Genomic DNA, 24,837 nt, shown 5'->3' with positions numbered 1-24,837 from the left:
ATCATACAACTGGATCAAAAGCCCTTTGCTGTTAAAAGCTTATGCTGCTCTTTTGATAAAATTAGAATGCACGGACCAAGTTCACTCTTTCCTTTGAGAGACCAGAGGGAACAGAAACTATATAAATAATCCTGGAATTACAGCCTAATGCCCACGAGAAGACTATTGGAATATTTATGCTTATATGTCTGCATGGCAGAGTACGGAAATCGCTGGATACATGCTATGATTAGTCAGGCAGAAAACACCTTCAGAATCAAAGAAGCTACAACAGATCTGGAAGGAAAAAATCAATTCTTGAAAAGAAAAATCATCTTGTCAAGTTTCTACCACCTCCATTTAACTTTTCACAGGGAACTTTTGATAGCATCCTAGTTACACGGGAAAGGGAAAAGAAAAGCTAGTGCGCCATGCATAACATGACAAATCTACCATAAGAAAATTACAGTACAAGGAATTGATGACGATCAACTTCACAAAAGCTACAGAGAGGACCTATGTTTCTCTCCTGCATGCTGGGAAGCTAAATTTCTAAATGCATTTTATCATCAGGCTGACATTTGGAAGCACCTGGTTGGTCATTTCTTTCATCTGCATTCACTCCAATACCCTGTTAGTGTCTTCTGCCGTAATTTACTTGCATTTACTTGACTATTTCTCTTGCTTGAACCTCTCGGAGATCGTCTAGGTGTCAAGACATTTGTTACATATTTACTCTTCTCGTGTTTCTTATGGATTGTAATCTTCTCTTTTGCCTGAAAAGAAGTACAAATTTCTTCAGGTTGAGTTAGCTCGTCATGGCTTGAAACTTTGCTACCATCTCCCGTAGCTTGTTGACCTGCATCAACTTCATTGTCATCCTTGCATGTCCCAGTTAATTCTCTTGGAGATCTTCTAAGTGCTGAAGTCCGTTTTTCAGGACAACTGCTGAGATGCTTAGGCATGCAACGCTTCTCAGAGACCTTCACAGGTTCCACCTGATATTCAGAAGACTTGGAATATGAACTAATTGCATCAGCAACCAACTTTTCCTTTCCAACCTTCACATCACCAAGATCAACAAGGTTACCAAAATTGTCAGGCAGAGCAGCAGTGTCAAGTTCAAAAGACCCTGCAGGGACTCCTTTTCCTTCATGGCCAGTCATTCTGAACGAGGGAATTCGGTGAGAAAATCTGTAAAGTTCATTTGGTCGTATACAAAATTTGAGAACATCATCACAGTCAGCTCGCTGAAAAACACTTACAAATCCCTTCACTTTGCCCAAATAAGCAACTCCAATGCCAACATCCTCAATAAAATCTGTCAGGACCTCCACAATTTCAAATCGGTTAGGGAGTTTACATTTTTCAAGATCAGAACTCCGTGCCATGTCCGAATCCTTAAAGAGAGCCCATGTTTCCCCCTTCTTAGGATAAATCATGTAAGTACCTCTACGGCCACCTTTAGTGCAATACATTTGATGAGAGAACATCAGGCGATCTACAGTTTCTTCAGTGCCCCCGTTTTCATACATACCACAAGCAACGGGAAAATTGGCATCACACCCTTGTAGCTCAGCTTCATCATGAGAGATTGCTTCTAGCCAAGTTATATGCAACTTGAACCCAGGTGCGTGCACTTTCCTCACCCGTGCATAAAATCTGGGCATACCATCAACTGAATCGTAAATAGCCCATACTTGATTAACAGCAAATGAGTTTTCTGCCTTATCATTCATAAAATCATTGAAGTCTGCGTCAGGACATAAAATCTCTGACTTTAGTGCTTCATTTGAATTTAACCTGGACATGTCAGTTCTGGATTTTTCATCATTGTTCTCCAAATTTTTACCAGCGTTCTCTGAAGAAGATGCTGCCTCCACTTCAACCTTATAATCTCCAGTTTTGTTCTTCTTGTTCGATGATCTTTCTTCGATACTAAAGCTTGGGTTTTGCTTGACCACCTTATCCTTTTTATTCAATACAACAGTAGCACAACCAGATGAAAAACCTTCTTTTGGTACCCTACCATCAATCCTTGCTTCTTCCATACTCTCATCAATCACACTAGATGAACAGCTCTTTCTAGATCTTTTTGTAGGAAGCACAACAAAATCACCATTATATACATTTTCCTCATAAGCAACATCCTGCTTCAGCCTTGAAGATCTTCTAGAACAGGGTCTAGAATTCTGTGCAGGAAGATCACCTCCATGTCCCTTGATAACCACATTTGCTTTATTGCCAACATTTGTGCCTTTGTCAAAACACGCACTCAATTCCTCTACTGACTTCCTCTGTCTCTTGCCAATTGCACTTTCCAAAGTCTCTGATTCCTTGGGTTTTGCTGCACCTGACACTGGCACTGGGCCAACCCTCTCAGCTCCCAAATCCACATGCCCAATCATTTTCTCTCGTGGTTTCGAACCTCCACTGGTTCCGGCAGCATTTGTAATATTCACCTCTTTGGGTTTAGAACAACCACCAACATCCACAGCTTTTCCTGCCTCAGGAACTGATTCTGACCCTAAAACCCTATGTGGAAAACTATCACCAGAAGGCTTTCCTGCATTATTTTGTGGCACGACATTGCAGGGAACCTGCTCTGGAACTCTTTTCTCATTGAAGAACATACTCCGGGTGGATCCAGGCGAAATGCCAACATCATGAGCAATGAAAGGCTGATGACAACTTTGACAGCGTAACATTTTCTTTCGATATTCTCTGTAGTATTGGTACCTCATGCTACAAGAGGGGCAGTATGTCCAGAATGTTGGTTGTTGTGGTTGCTGAGAAGCATGTGAACTCTTAGACTGTGAATGGGGACCACTGGAAAACTTGTTTGCAGCTGCACGCTGTTTCTTGGCAAGGGAGCTCCTATTTGACTTATCAGATGTTGGCTTAGGTCCAACCGATCTCAATAAACCTCTACACTTCATGTCATACAAAGTGCGTTTAGTTGGGTCCATTAGCACCCTGTTGGCTTCACCAATCAACTTAAATGCAGCCTCTGCACCAGCCAATTTATTCTTGTCAGGATGAAGTGAAAGCGCAAGCTTTCTGTAGTGCTTCTTGACAACAGACTCGTCTGCAAATTGTTCAATTTGCAGAATTCCATACCAATCCATTTCTGACCCATTTAGTTTATTTTGTGCAGAGCAATGAACCTCGCAGACCATTAATAATTGGGAAATGTTATCAAGATCAGGATTGAGTTGTTGTGCCTTTAGCGCAATCCGACGTGCCCCAATAAAATCCCCAGCTTGCATTTTCTTTTCTGCAATTTCCTTTGCTCTAATGGCCTCCTCTTTGTTGCATTCCATGGTGAATTCAAAGCTGAGTTTATCCGACCAAAGGCTCTCTCTTGTGTAGTATAAACCTAAAATAGCAGATAACTTCTCTTGTCCTGTCTGGCCCAGAGTCCAACTATCATCCAAAATATTCACGCTGCACCAAATATAAGACAAGCAAGTTTAGCCCAAAATTTCCACCAATTTATGTGTTTGTCAATAATTCATTAGAAACAATATTCATCCACCATTCAGAAAACAAAATCAAGCTATTCAAAACGCGGTCAAATGAAATGCAAATTGCTTACCTTTCACCACCGAACTATCTCACACTAGGCGAAAAACAATCTCACTTTCCAGGATCATATGACACCTGAAACCCATAATATTAAGATGGAACTAACTCGAACAATTTAGCGACTTAAAAAAAATTGGACAGTGTATTGAGGGAATTCTAAAACAGAAATGAAAAGAAAACGCCAGAAATCATAAAATTCCGACTGAAAAGGATAGGATTGCAAACACCAGAAGAAAATTTATATGAAAAAAAAAAAAAAAAAAAAAGAGAAATATTAATCCCGTCATCTAAATAAAACCAAACATAAAACAAAAATCAAATTGAATATCTAAGTCAAACAGTTTTCCGTGTATTTGTATATTCATGACTAACTGAGCCTAGCAGCAGTAGTAACAAGCAAACTCAGGTGAAACGTTGAGCAATAGCAAATTGAAGTTCACTAGCAACTAAACATACTCCAATATAACAAAACAAGCAATAAGATTCTTAGTTTAAAAACCTAAAAATATCAACCATCCCTGCCAAAAAGCATGGAACAAGAGAGACAGACTGCAGACAAACGTTTCTCGAGAAACCCAAAATTATTTGACCAAAAACAATCCAGAGTGCGGTAAAATACAAGCCCTAGAAACAGATTATACTTACAGATGAAATGCAACACCATGCAGACAAAGATGTCTCGAAATGAAGCACGACTGAGTAAACAGAAACAAATCCCTAAAGATTTCAAAGTGAATAGTGTAGGAGAGAGAAAGAAAGAAAGAATTTCAGTTACTTGGGGGTGTGATTATTTACCAGTTTTAGAAGAAAAGGACAGAAACAAAACAAAACGAGAAGGAGGGAGGTGATGGGGAGGAAAAGAAAAGGAGGGAAAGTGCAGCGGGAGGAGAAAGTGAAAAATTTTCAGGGGGGAGGAAGAAGCAGGGAGCGAAACTAAGAGAAAGTGCCCCTCAGGTTGTGGCAATTTTTTTTCTCTCCCAAAATGTTTTCCTTTTTATTAAATGTTGCACCTCTTTTTTTAAATTTTGAATTAATTTTCAATGAATTATCCACATAGAACCAAAACCCTAAAACCTATGATATGAGAGGTGAGATTGAGAGGAATCCCTTTTTTCAAAGGTGTTAAATTCGAGTTATTAACATGAAGTATTTTTAAATATTCGAGTTATTAATATGAAATATTTTTAAATATTCATAGGCTTTCAAAGAATAATCTTAAATTCGAGTTATTAATATAAAATATTTTTAAATATTCAAAATGAAGCGTTTTACTTTTTTATGGGCCTTTTAAGAACGAGAGTTAAAAGAAAAAAAAAAACTTTAAACCTAATATTTAATGGGATTGTCTTGTCAATTGGTTTGGATTAATTTGGTTTGGATTAATTTTCAGTTGAAATTTTCTGATTAGGCTTATTTTCAAGAAAGCCATTGAAAAAGTAGATTTTACATTTTTAGATTTAGTGGGTATAATAATTTCACATTTTTAGAAAAATGCAATGCCTGGTCTTATCCCTACTGCTCTATATTATACGTGGAAAATAAATAGAATAATTTAATAATTTTTAATAATGCCCTTAACTAATTTATTTTTCTAAAAATTAAAAATTTACCTTTTAAAAAAATATTTTATGTGGAAATATTAAATTATAATAACCAATTTAAGGTTGAAAGTCTTTTACAATAATATTAATTGTTTTAATAACTCGAATGTGGTAGCTCAATGGCAAAAACACTTACGGAATTGATCATCATGGCTTAAGTTATGGATTCGGCCAGCTCCTTTGTCTCCAAGAACGAGCGGAGATTGTTAATCGGATATGAGTGTTTCAATAAGTGTTAATTGATATATTAAAAGCCTTTGTCAAAAAAAAAAAAAAAATTTTATATCATGTGGAATTACTATGAGTAAACAATAAAATGATGTTCACTTATTGACAAGCTATACTAGGACCATTTACTTGTAAGGAAAATCTAGATTATGATTGAATTTTTGAAAAATTTTGCATTTTTCAAGTTGAAATCTAATTTATAAATAAATATTATTCTCTTTGTTCACAAATATAAGTAGATAAATCTTTTGTCTATAAATAGAAATCACTTTAAGAATATTAAAGAGTAATTAATAAAGTTATTCTAAGTTTACCTCTATTTATATAAATGTAATAATTATCTCTATAATTTTTTTTTAAAGGTCATTTAATTAAATTAAATAATATTTTTTATATAATTTAGTAAAATCTAATTATTTCTTTTATATGCGTTGTCAGAGGGACTATATAGCTGAATTTGAAATATTATTAAATATGAGGGATTATTGACATTTTTTTTTCAGAATAATTATTTTATTTTTTCTTTTTCATTATTTAATCACAAGGATTAAGGAGATGGCAGCTGAAATAAAAACTAGTCCATATTATATATAAAAGTGAGAACAGAGAATAATGAGATTTTTTTATATCATCATTAATGAAATTTAAAATGTTATAAAGTACCTTTAACGATGGCCAATTAAAAAATTACAGTTTATTAGTTAATTGGATATAATTTAAAAAAAATTTATTTTTTCAGCCAATCATTTGCGACTTGATTATCTATTCGATTATGTGAGGAGTAAGAAATCTCGAGTTCGAATCTTCTTGACTACAAGGGTTTTCACTAATTTGGCAAGTAGAGAGTTATTTCTTATTATGTAACTCACAATATTATTTCGGTACATCAAGCCTCCTAATGAATAAAAAAAAATCATTTTTTAAATAAATACATATAGATAATTAAACATTTCAAAAATTTTAAATTTTATATTTATTAAATTTATTTTTTAATAAATATATATGATAATGAGACATTTAAAAATTTTTTATATTTTATTTATAAGATATTTAATTATTTTAGGATATAGATAAAAAAGAAAGAAAATATATTCTTTTGAATAATATTCTTTTTTTCTTTATAATTTTATGGTTTGATTATATATATTTTTAAAAAAATAAATTTAGTAAATATATAATATTTTATTTAGGAGAGAGATAAAAAAAGAAAAATATATATATTATTTTTATTAATATTTTTTTTATATTTGTAGGTTTGATTGGATATATTTTTTAAAAAGTAAATTTCTAAATAGAATTTACATAATTAAATTTAGATGATAAATAATTGAAATTTTTAATTTAAAAAATATATAATATTTTATTAATATATTTAGATATTTATATATATTGAAATGTTTTTTTTATGTGAGTTTTAAAGGAGTTTTGTTTTTAATAATAATTTTTTATTTATTTTTTCGTTATTAAATAGTTTGTAACTACTATCATTTTAATTTAATAAGAGATTTATATTTCTCTTGCAATAAATAGATGACCTATTGATGACTAAGTATTTTTAATTTTTCTTGATATTTTCTCTCTCATATCCTAAATATGTTTGACTTAAAGAAAAATAAAGCTTAGGAAACTGAAAAAAAAAAAGAGAATTATATATTTCTGTTTGAGTCCGGGTTTGAAGAATTTGTGTATTTGTCAATATATTATTTTCTCTGATACACTGAGTAAGTCATATTGTCACTATAACCAAAGTAATTTCCATTATCAATTTAGATCATCTTCTCATTTATTTTCTTTTACATAGCAGTAAAAAATAATTTATTATTATTTTTTATTATAGTTGTTATAGATATTGATTTGAGATTGAGGGTATGAGCTAGAGAGTGAGTGATAACTTGATATTCTTTTTGGACAACTATTAGAATTTTAAAAATCTGCATTTATAAATTATGGACTAAAGGAATAGGAATAAAGATTGAATTGAACTTTATTCTGAGACCACTTTATTATATAAAAATAAAAATAAATACATAAAAAATAGCATTGCAAGTATTTTGTACGGTAAAGTGCAATATAAATTAACTATTTATATTTATTTTAATCTAAACAAAACCTATACTTTAATATTATATAGATAAAAAAAAATGAAAATATAACAAAGATAATCAACGTGTAACGCACTTCGTACAAAAGGCTATACTATAAAAAGCAAAAACTATATGTTTGGAGGTGGGGCTTATTTTGGTAATTTGCCATATAATCATTTCTGGAAAAGTGAAAGCTTTGGAGAGAACGTTTTGCGCCATTGACAAATATTTTAACCGAAAAAAACAAAAAAAGAAAAAAAAAAAAAAAGAGAAACAGAAAAACAAAAAAAAGAAACAGCTTCCAAACAAAAGTTATATTGTCGGCCACAATATTTAGTTTTTATTTTTTTTAGTTAAGTTGATTTTAAAAGAAAAAAAAAAAAAAAAAAGACGATAAAATTGCGGCCATCATCTACATTATTTTTCCCCTCTCATGGCACTAATTTACCTACAGCAACATTAAAACAACCTAGCATGAAGATTCATTTTTCAAAGTTCTTCCATCAACGGAAATTTATTGATACAACAGAATAATTGAGCAGCTGATTACATTATAATGGAAAAAAAACATGCAGAAATAGAGTTCAGTTGGAGGAATTCTTCTTATGTATTTCTTGCTAACACATCCCTAATTAGTTGTTTTGGAGCTGCAATTAGGAAAATCAAACAAAAGATCAACAACAGCAATAATAACAATGAAAGGGCAAAGTATAGATGAGATTTAGATTATTAAATGGTTGGGAGTTTCATCTTACCAGGCAAGCCAGTGAATCTTTCAAACTGTACAAATGCTTGATTGATGAACATCTCCGTCCCGTAAACTATAGTAGCCCCACTTTCTTGTGCTTCTCTTAAAAGCCTGGTCAATTTTGGTGTGTAAATTGCATCAAAGACCAAGGAGTATTGTTTCAGAGCATCCTGCAAAACGAAGAGAGAGATTACGATTACTACAGGGTACCTACTGAATTAATTGATAATAAGAACTCCAATAAGGAATATGAAGATTCTGATGTTAAATCACTTCAGGTAGGAAAACAACTTCAAACGCTGTGTGCCATATCAGTTGAAGTGTTTTTCACAAGTAATATTCCCACAACATTCTCCGAGACTGATGTGGCACTTTACGCAGAACCATCAATGTAATGGAACATTTTGATTATTTTAATGCATCTGTGAGAATTGGTGCAAAAAATTGTTTGGCATTGGAGTGAGAAGAGAACACGGAACAGCAAAATAACATGGGCTAATGCTTAACCTTAGGAAGGGGTGTATCGTCAATTCTTGGTTTCATCCCGACTGATGTGGTATTTGCAAGAATCATTCCCTCTTCTGGATGAAAATCTCTCAGTTCATCTAGAGTCATTGCTTGTCCTCCAACTTTACTGGCAAGTTCTTTGGCTTTCTCTGGTTAGAAGAGAGAATAAAGCGATCAAATTAGTTGGCAAATAGACCAAATCGATGTTCATTGGAAAAAAGCAATATCCACTATTAAAAAAAATAATATTAATACAGCATTTCAACATCAATGAAAAAGAACAATTTGCATATAAACAGGCAAGAGAAAAAATAATTTTATACTTTCCACAGAACCAACTGAATTTTTCTAAAACAAGAAACAAGTATGCAATATGGCCTTCAAAGATTCATGTCATGTCAACTGAATGAGTTTTGTTTCAATTGATTTCAATTAATTCTGTGATATTGAAAACGTTAATTTCTTTCTTCACTTTGATAGACAGCAGTTGTTTTATCTTATCACACCCAACTGCAATTCAGGCAGTAGGACAGGGGAAGTTCCCATTCTGAATTATCTACTAAATATCTTTTACCATTTTATTTATTGAATGCAACCTGTAAAAGCCATAAAATACTCGTAAGAAAATCCATCAAAATTATATTACATAATCAGAAATACTCACCATACGTGCGATTGGCAACAACAACTCTTGCTCCCTTCTCGTATCCACCATACGCAAGAGCCTTTCCAGCTCCACCAGCTCCCATGACAACAAAGAGTTTACCGGCCAAGGGGGAACCAGAAGTAGAGGAACCATTTGATGCTGCAGGAAAATTGCAGAGTTAAAAGGGACAATAATTCAATTGCGAAAGAAAATTTTAAACAGAATATGCCACTAAGATGTGTTGGAAACCTCGTAGTGCCTCTTCTATAGCTCCTATAGCTCCAAGGTAGTCAACATTGTATCCCATCAGCTTCCCATCAGTTGATCTCCTAATCATGCAACTAATAGCTCCTATTGCCTGCAAAAGTCAGATTGTTTGAAAAAATGGTACGACTTTAACTGTTACATTAAAGGTTTATGGTGATTAAAGTTTTAAATGATGATTGCGTGGACAACTGCTAAAAAAATTCTCATAGCTACTTAATTACCTGGGCAATTGGATCGATTTCATCACAGCATTTAAGTCCATCTTCCTTGTGAGGAATTGTATAACTGCATTTCATATCAATCAAAATTACATTTATTTACAAGAAATGAATATTTAGATCTTCAAGGATTTGAAGAATCTACTGTAGCGACTATATCAACACAATTTTTGTATCCAGTACAGACTCAAAACTAAAACAAGATAAATGATGCATAACCCACTGTTAGATTTTATGGAAATTTTACCTGTATCCAACAAAGTCTGGAGATGAATATGTGGATATGTAATTTGCAACATTGTCAACCAAAAGAGGCAGATAAATTCCATTGAAACCAACTGACTTGAATGCTGCATTGTAGAGGTGAGGACTTTTGCTGTGACCAATAGGCTTTCCAATAACACCATGTACTTTGGTATCAGCCCCTATCTGTCTAAAATTATACAGATCCAACAAATCTTTAATGGTTGGTTGCCCAGGAGCTGATGCTACTCCAGCCTCAATGGAACCAAAAGTGAGAAATCCTCCAAATTTTGCTGCAAGTATTCTTGACATCAGACCTCTCTCACCCATTACCAGTCCTATCATTGGGACCTACAATTGAATGGAGAGTCATTAATCAAGCCTATAAAAGACTTCAGCGACAACTTTATTCCGACCCCTTTGTTTTTTTGTGGTTTTCATAAAACAGAACAAAAAACTTATTGTGCAACTAAGAAAAAGGAGGTTACAGAGATGCAGATGATGCATTTTGATGATCTCACAAACAAATGTAATCGTCATACAGTGATTTAACATGCTTGAATTTCATCTCCAGCATATCAATTACCGATATGTGAATCCTACAGTTCCTAAAATCCGATCACAGCATATCAATTACTTACTTGTGAATGCACAAGCACTTGAAACATTCGTGCATTGTCCACAATGTCTAAAGCCGTTGTTGCAATCTTCACAATGTCAGCTCCAGTAGCTTGTATCCTGGCAACAAGGTCAGCAATGTCCTCTACAGATGGAGTACATTCATAATTGTGAGAAGAAACAATAATCTTGCTCTTTTCAGGTTTCTTCCCTTGAATGGAACTGAAGAACTCTTGAGCTGCCTGCAAGAGGCAATTCAATTTTTCAATAACATGTTCATTGACACAGTCAAGGTAAGGCTATATTTAGTGAGCTATAATGGAACGAAATATAATGTAATAAAAGGCATTTCTAATATAACATTTATACTAGAAATGCCTTTGATTACATCGCTTTACATTCCATTACAACTCACTAAATGTAGATCAAGCATTTTAGCCAGTGACTTTTTCAACTTCAAATAGACAATATAATATCCCAACCTTTAGTTCAACATCAATAAAATCTGATCCTAATTCCATGGCAAGGCGAAATGCTTCTTGACGCTTGCTTTCATCACCATCATACTGGCCACCCTCCCATTTTGGTCTAAGAGGTAAATAGTTCAAGAGAAAAATCATTCATAGAAGTAAAAAAGTGTGGATATTAAATTAGACCAACATTTGGGTGAGTTGTAACACAACAGATCAGTTCAAAAAATCTTACAAGACCAAAATACAAATAGGGAATGACATACTTTGTGTCTCTATTTTTAATACTTTTTCTGCACAATTCTATGTCAAGGAAAAGCAACAAATTTCCATAGTTTGCAGTCTAAAATAGGTTTCAAGCCCAAAATACACAAACTAAACATTGAGATTCTATCTTAATCCATAAAAAAAAATAAATAAATAAATAAATTTTGTGATTCATTACCTATAAGTGATAAGAGTTGGTAAAGGACTTTGCTTAATCAAGGTTTCAAGATCTTGTGAAGGACTGAAGTTCTTCAGGAAATCCAACCGAATTTCAACAAGGTCAGCCCCATATTCCTTTGCCTTTCTCATTTGAACTAGCATTTGATCAACTGATTCTGCCATTACCGGAGCACATATTTGAGTGGAATTTCTTCGAGCTCCCTCCTCAATGCGAAGATCAAGAGTAGTCAACTGGAACCCACCAAAAAATTTTCAAAAAAGAAAAAGTTCAATAAGTGAATATATAGGAAAAACTATCAAGATTTAAAAACAATCAAACGAACTTGGATTTCTCTCTAAAGTCTCATTTGCGTCTTTCTTTTCCCTGAATAAAATTTCTTGTAAAGCAATGAAAGAAAATAAAAAATAAATCGAAATTAAAAAAAAAAATCTGATATAATTTGCAATCTCAATATTTTTTATAAAATAAATCAAGAAGCTCCTATTGGTACTATAAAAGTGAAGGAAACGAAAGCTAATGTAAATTCAAATATCATATTCTGAATTCTACAAAGCTGAAGACAATCGAAATCTATTAATGAACGATACCCTGTGCACCAACCATTTAAACTCACCGCATTTGAATAGTTAGGATTCAAGAACAACAGAATTAGACTCGAAACTTCTAAAAAAAACGAGATCAAACATCAACTTCTTACACGTTTTGGATACAGAAACTAAAACAACATAAAGCATCGATCATGTTTTCTTTCTTTACCATCAGCTTCCAAGAAACCAAACAGAAAAATTAGAAAGTTGACGACGAAAATAGCAGAAATAGAAAGTTACCGGTACACTGCCGGGAGTCATTATTTCTATCTGTGTCAATTGTATGCTGTTGTTGCTTCCGACCAGCCAGAGAAAGCAAGTGACACAACTGTGCGATTGATGATGATCTCAAGAGGGAGAGGTGGTCTACATTAGGTGTGAGTGGGTTAGGTGTATATAAATAGCAGAAGAAATGAAGTTTGATGGGCTTTGACGTAGAGGAATGTGTTTCTCAATTCTCACTTTCTTTGCATAGAGGTTTAAAAAGAAGAACGTTAGCTGGTTCTTTTCAGCTCTTAGAACTGCAGATTGCTTTCTCTACCAATTAATCTCTCCTCCTTATTTTTTTTTCCCCCTGATTTGTTGATTGATCTATTTATTCTTTGCTGCGTTGACTCCTTTTTACCATAGTTTTGATTTTTCAATTTTTAATAATAATTCATTTGAAAATATTAGTATTATCTATAAACTTGTTGATCAATGAATTATAATTTCAATTTTGGAAAATCGTTTTCAACCGTAAACGACAGCGTAGAGTTGAGCAACTCAACCAACCGAATTGGCAATTCCTCGTCTAAGTTACCTGTTGGTTGGCTGGACTCGGCGGCTAGGATACTTATGGTTGGTAGACTTCAAAAGTTCGTTTTACCAAATTGTCCATCGTCAAGTTAATATCTTAATTAAAATATTAAAGCATCTAATTATATTGTCTGACCTACGGTTAACAAAGGTTTTGTTTTTTACTGTAACGGTTAGCAAAGGTTTGATAAAACCTATTAATCATATTATATTTTAGATTTTTTTTGTTTTTTTTGTAATTTTTCAAATTTGCAATGAATAATATGAGAAAAATATTTAAAATGACCTTCAACAATAATTTTAATAATGTGCTAAATTTTCAAATTTGCATTATATTGTTAGAAGTCGAATAAATTGATCATCTACTAACTTTACAATATAAACTAAATTAAAAATATATTAGAATTGTATTTGGCCGGAATCAATATATCTTCATACTCGCATCTTTAATTGATAATTGAATGAAATTTATATTTTAGTTTTATAATATTTTTTTTATATCATAGGTGTGCTCGTGCCATATCAGGCCCATAAAGCGAAACGCTCTAAAGAATTTTTTTTCATTCATAAATTTAAACGCTCAATATTTTATTTAAGAGATCTAAATTTTTTCTATTCACACAAATTCTCGTTGGTCAGTTTTATAATAATTAATAAAAAATAGAAATAGATAAGTTATTTTTTGATTTTTGTTATATAGGTATTCCTTAATGTTTGTTATGGGTATTTGTTTAGATTTGGGTTGGCTTTTAAGGCTAATAATTGACTGGATCATATATTATTATCATAATACATAAAGAGCAAATTGGCTTCACACTATTCACAAGTGTAATTTTAAATTTTGCCCAATTTGTCTTTTTAAATCTTTTGTATTTGTCATCAAAGATTTTGTTTTTTTCCCCTTTCATTTTTCATTTTCTATTATTCTTTCTATTTCTTAATTTTACCTGAACATATACAGAATCCAATTACCATAGTACATTGAGATTATATTGAATATGTTTTGGCTAAAATCGAAAATTTTTTTATTCAAATTACCTTCTAAACTTTATAATTTATGTGCAATTTACCTCGAAATGTATGCGAAAATCTAGACAAATTCAAAATAAATTGCACGTGAACTACAAGTACATGGGGTAAATTAAACCAAAAAATTAATTTTATAGCTTTTCTTTTTCCTAAATAAAAAGTTTAGGGGTGAAATTGAACTCTATTTTGCGTGAGTGTATATATATTCTTGTCCATTTTTAGTTATCACAAATAAAAATTTTTCTCTTATAATATTAAATTGAGTGGTATTTTTGTCCTTATAAGAATTTGAGGGATATTTTTGAAATTGTCATTATTGTTTTGCTTTTGATGGATATTATTTAATTTCTAAAAATATCTCATTTAATGAACTCGTAATAATATATAGAAATGATTCCTCCATAAGTAAAGCAAAATAACCAGAGTCTCACTAATTAAAATTCTTAAACAATATTTATTCATATAACTTAATAATTAAACAGTAATTAATTAATCACTAGCTAGAGCTTGTGATGGCAAAAACTGAAAAAAAAAAAAAAAAAACAATGATGATATCTTGAGTCTCCACTTATGCATGTTTCTCCATGAGTTGCCTGAACAATTCTTCTGGTGCTGTAATTAAAAAAAGAAAAAAGAAAAAATTAAGATTAATTAATACTCAAAATTAATCATTTAATTTTTGTTAATCTTACCAGGCAAGCCAGTGAAGTTCTTGTATTGTTCAAAGCCTTGACGGATTAACATTTCCGTTCCATAAACAATTACAGCTCCGCTTTCTTTCGCTTCTCGTAAGAGTCTTGTGTCTTTAGGTGTGTAAATCGCATCAAACGCTAGGCAGTAATGTTTTAAGACATGCTGCAGCATACAGAAAGGCTTATTTAGCAGATAGATAAACGCTCATGGCTCTGTCGGGCAACAACTTTCTAGAACTAACATGTAGCTTATAATTAAATTTTTTTGTCATTTTAAATTTAATAGCTAATTTCTTACTTATGTATATATATAATACGAGAGAGAGGTCAGTCAAACCTTTGGTAATGGAGTAGCATCATAATTCGGTTTCATTCCAACAGAAGTTGTATTTGCAAGAACCATTCCGTCTTCTGGATGGAAATGCTCTGCTTCTGCTAGTGTCATTGCTTGACCTCCAACTTTATCGGCCAACTCCTTTGCTCGTTCTGTCATAATACATAATTTATTTGATTACGTTATGTTACATTTCGTCATTAGTTCATATCTAAATGCAGTATCATATTCTCATATACCATATGTTCGATTGGCGACTACAACTCTGGCTCCTTTTTGTGCAGCGCCATAGGCAAGTGACTTACCAGCTCCGCCAGCTCCCAGAACCACAAAGAGTTTACCTTTTAAGGGCGAGGTTCCAGCAGGAACTGCACCATTTAATTCTGTACATAACAAAACCAAGTTAGATAGCCATGGCAGAAAATAACGAAATCCCATCAAATAATTAAAAAAATGCTCTAAAATCATTTTCTGAAAACAGTTTCAACTACAATACACACAAAATCTCAGTTAGATATATACCTCTTAGTCCATCCTCAATGGCAGAGATGGCACCGATATAGTCAGTGTTATAAGCCATCAAGGTTCCATCTGGTCTCCTGACAATGTTGTTGATAGCTCCAATTTTCTGTATATATTAAGTAATGATTCAATAATTAATATCCGTACAAATAATAGAGACAAGATATTTCTTTATTTAATTAATTACCCTAGCAATTGGGTCAATCTCATCCATGCATTTAAGTGCAACTTCCTTATGAGGAATAGTGCAACTGCAAGCCAAAATGAAATTTAGATTAGCAGTTTACTCTAATATTTGTTTCTTTTTATTGGGGTTTCGAACTTGTAATATCATAGTCTTGGAGATGACTGTAATACCTGCATCCAGAAGCAAAATCAACAGAAGAATAGGTGTTGAAAAATTTCTCCACATCATCCACAAGAAAATGCATATAAACTGCGTTAAGACCGACAGATTTAAAAGCTGCATTGAACAAGAGAGGACTCTTGCTATGTCCAACAGGTTTCCCAATAATGCCATAAACTTTGGTATCAGGCCTTATAAGTCTAAAGTTGTATAAATCCAGCAAATCCTTTACAGTTGGTTGTCCAGGAGCTGATATAGCACCTGCCTCAAGAGCACCATAAGTCAGGTACCCGCCAAACTTGGGGCTAAGCAACCGCGAAATCTGTCCCCTCTCACCCATAACAATTCCAATTACTGGAATCTGTAAAGTTAAATGAAAACAACTTAGAATGAATTAATAAAACCAAATAACTCAAGAAATTAATTAAATATTATAATTACCTGAGAGTGAACCATGATTCTGAAAATGCGAGCACAGTCTGTAATGTCTAATGCAGTTGTTGCAATCTTGATAATGTCAGCTCCAGTAGCTTGTATTCTTGCAACAAGATTGGCAATGGCCTCAGCTGATGGTGTATTATGAAAATTGTGAGAAGAAACAATGACTCTGAAGTTATCAGGCTTCTTTCCGTATATTGAACTATTAAAGTCATGAGCAACCTGAAAATGTAATAGATGAAGATATAAGAATTATAACCTAAAATTAACAGAAACTAGTTTTCTTTAACCAAGAAGTGGTTAATTACCTCAAGTTCAACATCCACATAATTAGCACCCAATTGCATTGCTAAACGAAGTGCATCTTGTCGTTTTGTTTCATCACCCTCATATTGACCACCTTCCCAAACTGGCCTGAAAGGCTCATGAGACATATATTACAGACATGCATATGGTGGATATATTATATATATATATGCAAAAAACGGTTTGACCTTTTGGTTGGTACCTGTAAGTGACGAGAGTGGGCAAGGGAGAGCGTTTGATGAGGATTTCAAGATCTTGTGTAGGACTAAAGTTTCTGAGGCAGTCAAGCCGGATTTCTACAACGTCAGCACCAATTTCTTTAGCCTTTTGCATCTCAATCAACATTTGATCAACTGTGGTTCCCATTAATGGAGTACATAGCAAAGTAGGACTGCTTTGAACTTCTCTATTACTTAGTTGAAGATCAGACATGGTGAACTAAAACATGTAAGACACCAGAAAAAAGAAAAAATATAAAATGGTCATTCAAACAAATAACAATTCATTCAGATAATAAAAGTTAAGCTTATTTGCCTGAGTTGAACTATTGAACAGTCAAATTTTACTTGAATGAATAAGTTTCATTTTAGAGGAAGAGAGCGATGTCGATTATAATAAGAGGAGGTGAAGTATATGCTACTCCTTAATCATTCGATTCAAGCAAACGGCCTCCTATAACCGATGAATTTTAACTCAGCGGTCTGAAGTCATTCCTAAGAATAAGAGAGAAAAAAATAATTTACGTACCCGAAGGCTTCCCATGGCGGAGAATGGTGATGGTGGTGCTGTTGTTGAGAATCGGGCGGTTCAGATTCTTAATTAGGAGCTTAATTATATAACTTAGAAGAGTATAGTTTATGGATTTTATATATACACACAGGCTTGGAAACTGAAACTACTAAGGTGCACATATATATTATATAAGAGCAAGTTGAGAAAGTATTTTTTGTTAGTTATAGAACTTTTAGTACTCGTGACTGGAACTTTCGGTAGCGTAATTAGCCTGCAAGTACTAGTAGTAATTTAGGTGAGTGCTCAGCTTAATTGAAAGGTAGGTGGTGGCTGATGGGTTCAAATTAGCATGCAGTTTAGCATTTTATAATTAAAAGCTTAATTAATCCAACTTTGAAGTTTGATAGTAAATATTGTTAATCCAAAGATCTTAATTAGTTTTATTAATTTAATTACCCCCAAAAAGATTTTACTAATGAAATAATATTATTTTTCCCTTTTAATTATTAGCATCTTAACTAGTACCTTAGTTTTGAATAACAAACTTTCTTTCCAGTCTTTATATATATAACTAGTTTTCTTCCTTTCTTTCTTTCTTTCTTTCTTTACCTAACATTAATATTGGATACCTAGTTATAGCTATCAAAGTCACAGGAAGGAGATGGCGGGAAGCTGGTGACTCGACTCCACCCGACCCGACTTATTAATTGTATGAAATACTATTTTGTATGGGATTTGATATTGATCATTGATTTAATACTATGTTTCCAATGAATCTTTATAAAATTTATTTAAATTTCATTTTCTCGAAACTGAATTTTATACTACTCAACTAAAATTTATTATTATAATTTAATTACATTACATGTTTTAACTTTATTATTTATTTCAAATAGAAAGTTGAATTTAAATCTAAAGAGTCGTACTAAATGGTTCAGTTTGGATTTGACATAATTTTCACTGTAGCGAGTTAAATTGTTTATAATGCCCTCAGCAAATTCAGTGCGGGGAATTTGCCCATAATATCTATAGGGGCATTTTAGGTATTTTCAAACAATTATAATGAAAATTGTGTTACACCCAAGTTGGAATAAATATATTTTTCTGAAATCCAAAAATATGTGAAATGAAACGAAGGCTTTCAGGGTGTGGGTTGCTCTGTTTCATTGGTTTGTCTACCTTTAACTTTTATGGATGTTAGTAGGAATCCTCGGCCCAATGTCTTCAACCATCAGCTCCCAAAAATGGGCTCTGAGTTATGTGGCCCGATTAAAAAATAAAAATAAATAGTTAATCAGACGTACATAATGTAGTATTATGAAGCTAAAAATTAAATTTAAATTAATGATAATTATTAATTACTCCTACTTTGTGTACCTCATGGGCTCCCTGCTCAACACATGTCTTTATCTCTATTATGGCCAGAAAAAGGTAGGAACTTAAACACTGAAAGGGGCCCACCCACTCTTTCACATTCTTATTCAACAAATAATTAAAAAAAATTAAAAATTACAAAATCACCAGCTTCGATCGTCTTCCTTGATCGAGATCTCTAATCACTAATCAGTTACCACAACTCTCTCGTAACAAAAACTGCGAAGGAAATTCGCAGAGACGAAATTAAACGACAATAAACCAACTTACCATCAATTCTCTCAGTTTCTCTTCGTTTCATCTCACCCGCGGTGAATTTCCGGTACGATACTGCAATCTCACTTCGATCTCAGGTGTCTCTCATCTCCTTTTCACATATCATAATCTTTCTCTTTTCTTTACAATCTCATCGTCGCACTAGATTTTGATTTTTATCTTTGATTTTGATTGGTGTGGAACAACTGTATGGCTATAGTTTGAAATTAGAGAGCAGCAAATTCATTCGGTTGATCTATACATTGGTTTCAGGGATAAACTGTAAGATAATAAATTGACAGAACGATATTGAACTAATTTTTAGGGATTAGAAGTTGTTAAAATTTCGGTTGAGTTTGGATTTCCTGGTAACTTCCATTAATGTAGTCTTATTGTTTGATTGATAGGCTATGATTTTAGTTTTTCATGCGTATTTTTTAGTATTTGTTAATTATCATCTGTTTAACTCTGTGTGTATATATATATGGAAAAGAAATTGTTAGAAAAGATCAGGGTGAGTCTGTCCAGTTTACCTATGGAATGATTTTGCATCGCATCTCTTTTTGATATTAAGATTTCTTTGATGTGTGCCAATTTAAAAGAATATGATTTTCCTTCATTGAAGGAAAAATTATTTTCATTTTCTATCTCAAGTAGATTCTTGCTATTGATTGATGACCTTGAATGTTAATGTTTGGTTTAGAGTTTCTGAAGGATGTCGGGGCAAAGCCAGAGGTTGAATGTAGTTCCTACAGTCACTATGCTTGCTGTCATGAAAGCTCGCCTTGTTGGTGCCACAAGGGGTCATGCCCTTCTGAAGAAGAAAAGTGATGCTTTAACTGTGCAGTTCCGTCAAATTCTCAAAAAGATCGTCACTGCAAAAGAATCAATGGGAGATATAATGAAGTCGTCTGCGTTTGCTCTCACTGAAGCGAAATATGTTGCGGGGGAGAATGTTAAGCATGTTGTCCTTGAGAATGTCCAAAGTGCATCTCTTAAAGTTCGATCTCGGCAAGAAAATGTTGCTGGTGTGAAGCTGCCTAAGTTTGAGTATTTCACTGAAGGTGAGACCAAGAATGACCTCACTGGGTTGGCCAGGGGCGGCCAACAGGTTCAGGCGTGTCGTGCTGCTTATATAAAATCAATTGAAGTTCTTGTTGAGCTTGCATCGCTTCAGACATCATTCTTAACACTGGATGAGGCAATCAAGACGACAAATCGTAGGGTTAATGCACTGGAGAATGTTGTGAAGCCTAGAATCGAGAATACAATAAATTATATTAAAGGAGAGTTAGATGAACTTGAAAGAGAGGATTTCTTCAGGTTAAAGAAGGTACAGGGCTACAAGAAGAGAGAAATTGAGAGACAGCTTGCAGCTGCAAAGCAATTTGCTGAGGAGCAGTTTGCAGAGAAAGTTTCTTTGCAGAAAGGGATTTCGTTAAAGTCAGCTCATAATTTGTTGTCAGTAGCAGAGAAGGACGAGGACATAATTTTCTGATGCAGATGTTCATGTATATGTTCTTGCTGCCTGTTCTGCTTTCCTGTGTACTGGAAGATTTTGTAATATTATCCAGGAAGTAAACTTCAAACATGTTCCTATTTATTGTGTTTTTATTATCGAATTCTCTTCATTGTAACAAATGAAAAAAATATTTGTCATCAGTCTTCAGTTTGTTTACTTCAGCACATTCTTTCCCAACAAATATGAGTTTGCCAAAACCTGAGCTTGCAGCTTGCAAAATGGTAATTATGTCAACTGAATGGGTATGCTCCTGAAAGTCTTGATCTAACAATTTCTGTCTTCAGGATCCTTATTCTGTTAATTTAGCAAGTTTATGATTCTGGCCCCTCTAGTCCGGTGCTTGAATTTGTAAATCAGTCCAGATCCTCAACAGTCGATGCTCATAACTTTAACCTATATATTGTTTCCATATATGGAAAGGATTAGAATTTGGAGTCGTGGCTGGTAGGATGAGAGCAGTACTTGTATTTTAGAATACTCGTATGAGTATAGATAGTGAAATTATTACCGGTATAAATTTAGATTTGGATACCCGCTACTTATTTATTGTTATATTAATAAATACGGGTTTGGATACCTGCTACTTATTTATTGTTATATTAAATGAGTTTGGTAATAGATACCCATGGATATTTATCTATTATTAATAAAAAATATATTTTAAATACATTTGAATTTGAATAATTTAAAATTTACGAAATCTTACCCATTAAGGTGTATTTTAAATTGGTTTTGGACATATGCATATAATAAAATTTTAAATAGATTTAGACATGATTACTTTATTTGAAAGAATTTATAATAGTGAAACGTAGTAAATTTTTATACGGATTTATAACAGTTACACGACGTAGTAAAGAATAGTGTTACTGAGTAACTTAAATTTCGCAGACCTCGCTTCCATCCCCAGTGGCCGGATCTGGATTTGCAAATATCAAAAGTTTTAAAGGCCCAACTAGCAATTTTCTTTTTGTATGTTAAGGATAGGCAATACACTGTGCAGACAGGCGTCAGATTTCCACAGGACTTCTACTGTAGTCTATATATATCTATATATATGTGCGCGCGCCACCGCATCTCATCTCTCCAGAAGATCGAGAGATACAGAGGAAGCTAAATATTCGTTTCTTTGGTTTGTAAGCTTTCTGCTAGGTAAGATAAGCCTATTTATCTTTTCCGTATGCAAACTGTTTTGCTTTTATTCAAGCTATTAGTTACGAACTTACAATCCTTGCTCGTTCTTTCAATTCTTGGATTTCAGACAGGATGCCGTTAGAATGCTTCATATGGATTCAACACTGTTGGAATGAAAGATTTAAAAAGTTCCTGAATCGAAAAGAAGGAAAATTTCAACATCTTCCTGATAGTATCATTGTTGAAATCTTAAGTAGGCTACCTTCAGAACAACTTAGCAATTGTCAACTCGTTTGTAGAAAATTTAGGGATTTAACCTCCACTCCTTATTTTCGTGAAATCCACAGCGTCAAAAGAGCTTCTCCAATTGTTCTTGTTCAATATTTCAACCCTGGTATTCATGATAAGGATATGCAAGTTTATCTTCTCGACGAAAAAACCAAGGACGAGAACCAGAAACTGAATTGTACGGGTCGTTTCTTCATGTATTGTCTTATTCTCTGTAGCTGTAATGGGTTGATTTTATTTGACTCGAGATGTAAATTGTGCATAAACAACCCTTTGACTGCAGAATTAATATTCTTAAAAAACCCTTATCAATCAGGTGGTTTTGGATGTGGGTTTTACTTTCACACATCCGAAAAAGAATATAGGTTGCTTTATTTGCATTCTAAAAGCAACTATTTGAGTATTTTATATGCAGCCCTTCAGATGATGAACAATGGAGAAGCCTTTGCACTTTTCTTTACAAGCCAAATTATCAGGTACCGCCTGTAATTGCAAATGGGTTTCTTTATTGGATTGCCAGTTATAAAAGAACTGCTGATGCTGATTATGCTTCTATATGCAAAGCATCTATCGTTGCATTTAATATTGATACCGAAGAATTCAAGATTATGGCTCATCCTGGTAATTTATGTAGTCTGCCTCGAATCGAGCATAGCCAGTCAAAAATGCAACTTGTACGGATAGAAAGTGATGATAACTTGTTGTTTTGTCGATTGAATGAGAAAGATTACATAAAGATTTGGGTGCTTCAAGATTCTGCAAATTGGATTTGGGTTGAGAAATATAATGTTGATTTGAAATGGGACTTGAGAATTTACCAATTCTTCGATCATGCTGGTCCCGACAATGATATAAGGCTTGTGAACATCCAGGATGGAGAACTGTTACTCTTTTGGTCTAATAGAGGACTGTTTAGGTATCCCTTCCTGCGGAAAACGATGAGGGAAATCAAAAGAACAATAGCAGGAAAGGAAATATCCAACCTAACAACAGAGAATTTTTTATCATAACTTACACCAGAGCTTTGAGTCTTCAGGTTTCAAAGGTTAGAGGAGTAGGGTTTTGAGTACTTAGCTGCATGTTTACAGTGAGAAATCTCAAATTTGAGGAATTCCTTTTATTTTCAGATTTCTTTTTATCATGAAGTATTATAATCCCTTTGAGGATGATGATAATAAATTTCCCGGTTAGATATTCTTCTTTAAATACTGTTCAAACTAGTTTGAACAATTTATTAGGTTAGGTTTATCAATAATACATTTGCAGTTAAATGACGGTGAAATTTCCAATTACAACAATCTTTTTTGCGATGCAATGCATCAGAACTTGGCTAAAACAATCTCTCGCATGAAATCTTCTGGCGCTGCAAAAAGGAAAAAACACAAACAGCCAACCAGCAAAAAGTGAGATCTAAATCATACCAAGGAATTACAGAAAAAAACATCATATCAAGGAATCATGAAGGTTGAAAGTTGGCAATTCAAGCTAATCAGGATTTAAGAACAGCAATAGAACAAAAATTTTAAGCAGAATTTAATGGATAAACAGTCGAATATTTTTGAAGTTAGCCAAAAGCAGACTCAATGTGGATTAGCCAATGTCAGAGATAAGAGGAAAGAAATAGAATAGATACCTTCTCTGCCTGTGAAGAGGTTGAACTGGCCGATTGCCTGTCTGAGAAACATTTCGACTCCGCTTACTATGATTGCTCCTGCTGCTTCAGCTTCTTTTAATAGTCTGGTTTTTCTAGGTGTATACACAGCATCAAAGACCAGCTGGTAGATTCCCAAAGTTTCCTTTAAAAAGTGTTGAAAGAAGGTTTTAGTAAATGAAACTTGAATGGAATTTGATTTTAGCTGTAAAATAGAGAGTACCTCGGCCACAGGAATTCTCTCTGTATTTGGATGCATCCCCAATGGTGTTGCATTCGCAAGGATAGCGTCAGTTTCTGGCCGAAAATGAACCAGATTTTTGAAAGGCTGAGCTTCACCCGAAACAGCATGAGCTAAAGACTTTGTTCTCTCTTTTTTCGAATGAACATGACAGATGGAAAATAAACTTTAGATGTTCCAGTTCATTAAGAGACCAAAAAATAATAAAAATAATAATGTATCTACCAAAGTCAATGTCGAAAATGATTATACGGGCTCCTCTACTTTTAGCACCAAATGCAAGTGCTCGTCCTGCCCCTCCAGCACCAACTAGCACAAACTGTCTTCCAGCTAATGAAGAGCTGAAAGATGTTCTGCCATTGATGTAACCTTGTTCTGTAATATTCAAATGCACAATAGCAACATGTCAACTGCTACATTTGCTTATCTATCAGTGATTATAATTGACTTCAGAAAGCATTAAAATAGGACACTTCAAATTTTTACTGTCAAGGAAGTAATTTCTGTACCTTTTAGAGCATCCTCAATTGCAGTTATCGAAGCCTCACAGTCTGTATTATAACCTATCAGCTTCCCATCACTAGGCCTCCTAACAATGGTGTTAACTGCACCTATAGACTGATAAGCGTATAAAGTTTATTACACTGAAATATACCAAGATAGGATTTGCAATTATAATCACATAACATGATGATAGATCAAGCTGATTATCAAGTTCACATATTTTAGAGGAAAATAAAATTAGCATGAAACTTTTAAGACAACCTTAGCAAGTGGATGAACTTCATCACAAAACTCAACAACAGCTTCCTTGTATGGAAATCCAACACTACAGACAAAAGAACAAAATGATCCATTAAGATAACTATAAGTAGAAAAACAGAATATGTAGCTACCAATATTGAAAATGCCAGAAAGAAGTTAATAATTAGTGTAACCAAGC

The 24,837-nt window shown here is 33.3% G+C and overlaps 5 protein-coding genes and 1 long non-coding RNA gene across 7 annotated transcripts; 2 read left to right on the top strand and 4 right to left on the bottom strand.

Annotated features, from left to right (window-relative positions):
* Window positions 1–277: 277 nt before the first annotated feature.
* On the bottom strand, window positions 278–4,553 carry LOC105647608 (uncharacterized). Its single transcript, XM_012233755.4, is given in 4 exon segments — window positions 278–605; window positions 607–3,426; window positions 3,578–3,642; window positions 4,213–4,553. Coding segments are annotated over 2 exon segments (2,778 nt in total). The 5' UTR covers window positions 3,303–3,426; window positions 3,578–3,642; window positions 4,213–4,553; the 3' UTR covers window positions 278–523.
* Window positions 4,554–7,965: 3,412 nt separating this feature from the next.
* LOC105647609 (bifunctional 3-dehydroquinate dehydratase/shikimate dehydrogenase, chloroplastic) lies at window positions 7,966–12,798 on the bottom strand. Its single transcript, XM_012233758.3, has 11 exons — window positions 12,473–12,798; window positions 11,643–11,875; window positions 11,210–11,315; window positions 10,751–10,969; window positions 10,114–10,460; window positions 9,870–9,933; window positions 9,631–9,739; window positions 9,400–9,540; window positions 8,736–8,884; window positions 8,236–8,398; window positions 7,966–8,127 (listed from the first exon to the last, which is right to left on the bottom strand). The coding sequence occupies exons 1-11, from the start codon at window positions 12,491–12,493 to the stop codon at window positions 8,084–8,086; spliced, it is 1,596 nt and encodes a 531-aa protein (XP_012089148.1). The 5' UTR covers window positions 12,494–12,798; the 3' UTR covers window positions 7,966–8,083.
* A 1,667-nt stretch (window positions 12,799–14,465) lies between these two features.
* Window positions 14,466–17,604, bottom strand: LOC105647610 (bifunctional 3-dehydroquinate dehydratase/shikimate dehydrogenase, chloroplastic). Its single transcript, XM_012233759.4, has 11 exons — window positions 17,445–17,604; window positions 16,900–17,135; window positions 16,700–16,805; window positions 16,395–16,613; window positions 15,965–16,314; window positions 15,795–15,858; window positions 15,608–15,713; window positions 15,325–15,468; window positions 15,089–15,237; window positions 14,752–14,914; window positions 14,466–14,671 (listed from the first exon to the last, which is right to left on the bottom strand). The coding sequence occupies exons 1-11, from the start codon at window positions 17,457–17,459 to the stop codon at window positions 14,628–14,630; spliced, it is 1,596 nt and encodes a 531-aa protein (XP_012089149.1). The 5' UTR covers window positions 17,460–17,604; the 3' UTR covers window positions 14,466–14,627.
* A 1,302-nt stretch (window positions 17,605–18,906) lies between these two features.
* LOC105647612 (V-type proton ATPase subunit D) lies at window positions 18,907–20,720 on the top strand. 2 transcript variants are annotated; one of them, XM_012233762.4, is made up of 2 exons: window positions 18,907–19,125; window positions 19,762–20,720. In XM_012233762.4, the coding sequence occupies exon 2, from the start codon at window positions 19,774–19,776 to the stop codon at window positions 20,554–20,556; it is 783 nt and encodes a 260-aa protein (XP_012089152.1). In that variant the 5' UTR covers window positions 18,907–19,125; window positions 19,762–19,773; the 3' UTR covers window positions 20,557–20,720. The 2 variants fall into 2 exon arrangements, with proteins under 2 accessions (XP_012089152.1, XP_012089151.1); XM_012233761.3 differs by having other exon boundaries at window positions 18,911–19,156.
* A 1,115-nt stretch (window positions 20,721–21,835) lies between these two features.
* Window positions 21,836–23,208, top strand: LOC105647615 (F-box protein At2g23160). Its single transcript, XR_001047539.4, has one exon. It is a non-coding gene; the product is annotated as an F-box protein At2g23160 (long non-coding RNA).
* On the bottom strand, window positions 23,197–24,815 carry LOC105647613 (bifunctional 3-dehydroquinate dehydratase/shikimate dehydrogenase, chloroplastic; the record flags this gene model as incomplete). Its single annotated transcript, XM_012233763.4, has 6 exons — window positions 23,197–23,365; window positions 23,636–23,798; window positions 23,877–24,025; window positions 24,120–24,269; window positions 24,404–24,512; window positions 24,660–24,815. Coding segments are annotated over 6 exons (771 nt in total), but the record flags the coding sequence as incomplete, so codon positions are not given.
* Between the last annotated feature and the right edge of the window lie 22 nt (window positions 24,816–24,837).

The sequence above is a fragment of the Jatropha curcas genome, chromosome 2, assembly GCF_041381405.1.
Source record: "Jatropha curcas cultivar XTBG-Jc1 chromosome 2, XTBG_Jcur_1.0, whole genome shotgun sequence".
In the NCBI taxonomy this organism is placed as follows: Eukaryota; Viridiplantae; Streptophyta; class Magnoliopsida; order Malpighiales; family Euphorbiaceae; genus Jatropha; species Jatropha curcas.
Note: the sequence above shows the minus strand (reverse complement) of the source record. Positions and strands in the feature narration are given on the sequence as shown.

Bases quoted from the DNA above. Each gene is read 5' to 3' on its own strand.
- LOC105647609 (XM_012233758.3), bottom strand. From the start codon at position 12,493: ATGACTCCCGGCAGTGTACCG. The intron at 11,316-11,642 runs GTAATGAATCAC...TTTACCTCTTAG, and splicing joins CCAACTCTTATCACTTATAG to ACCAAAATGGGAGGGTGGCC. The intron at 8,885-9,399 runs GTGAGTATTTCT...TCTTCTAACCAG, and splicing joins TGTTGCCAATCGCACGTATG to AGAAAGCCAAAGAACTTGCC.
- LOC105647610 (XM_012233759.4), bottom strand. The intron at 14,915-15,088 runs GTTTGACTGACC...TGTATGCTGCAG, and splicing joins ATGCTACTCCATTACCAAAG to CATGTCTTAAAACATTACTG. The intron at 14,672-14,751 runs GTAAGATTAACA...TTTTAATTACAG, and splicing joins GAACTTCACTGGCTTGCCTG to CACCAGAAGAATTGTTCAGG.
- LOC105647612 (XM_012233762.4), top strand. From the start codon at position 19,774: ATGTCGGGGCAAAGCCAGAGGTTGAATGTAGTTCCTACAGTCACTATG.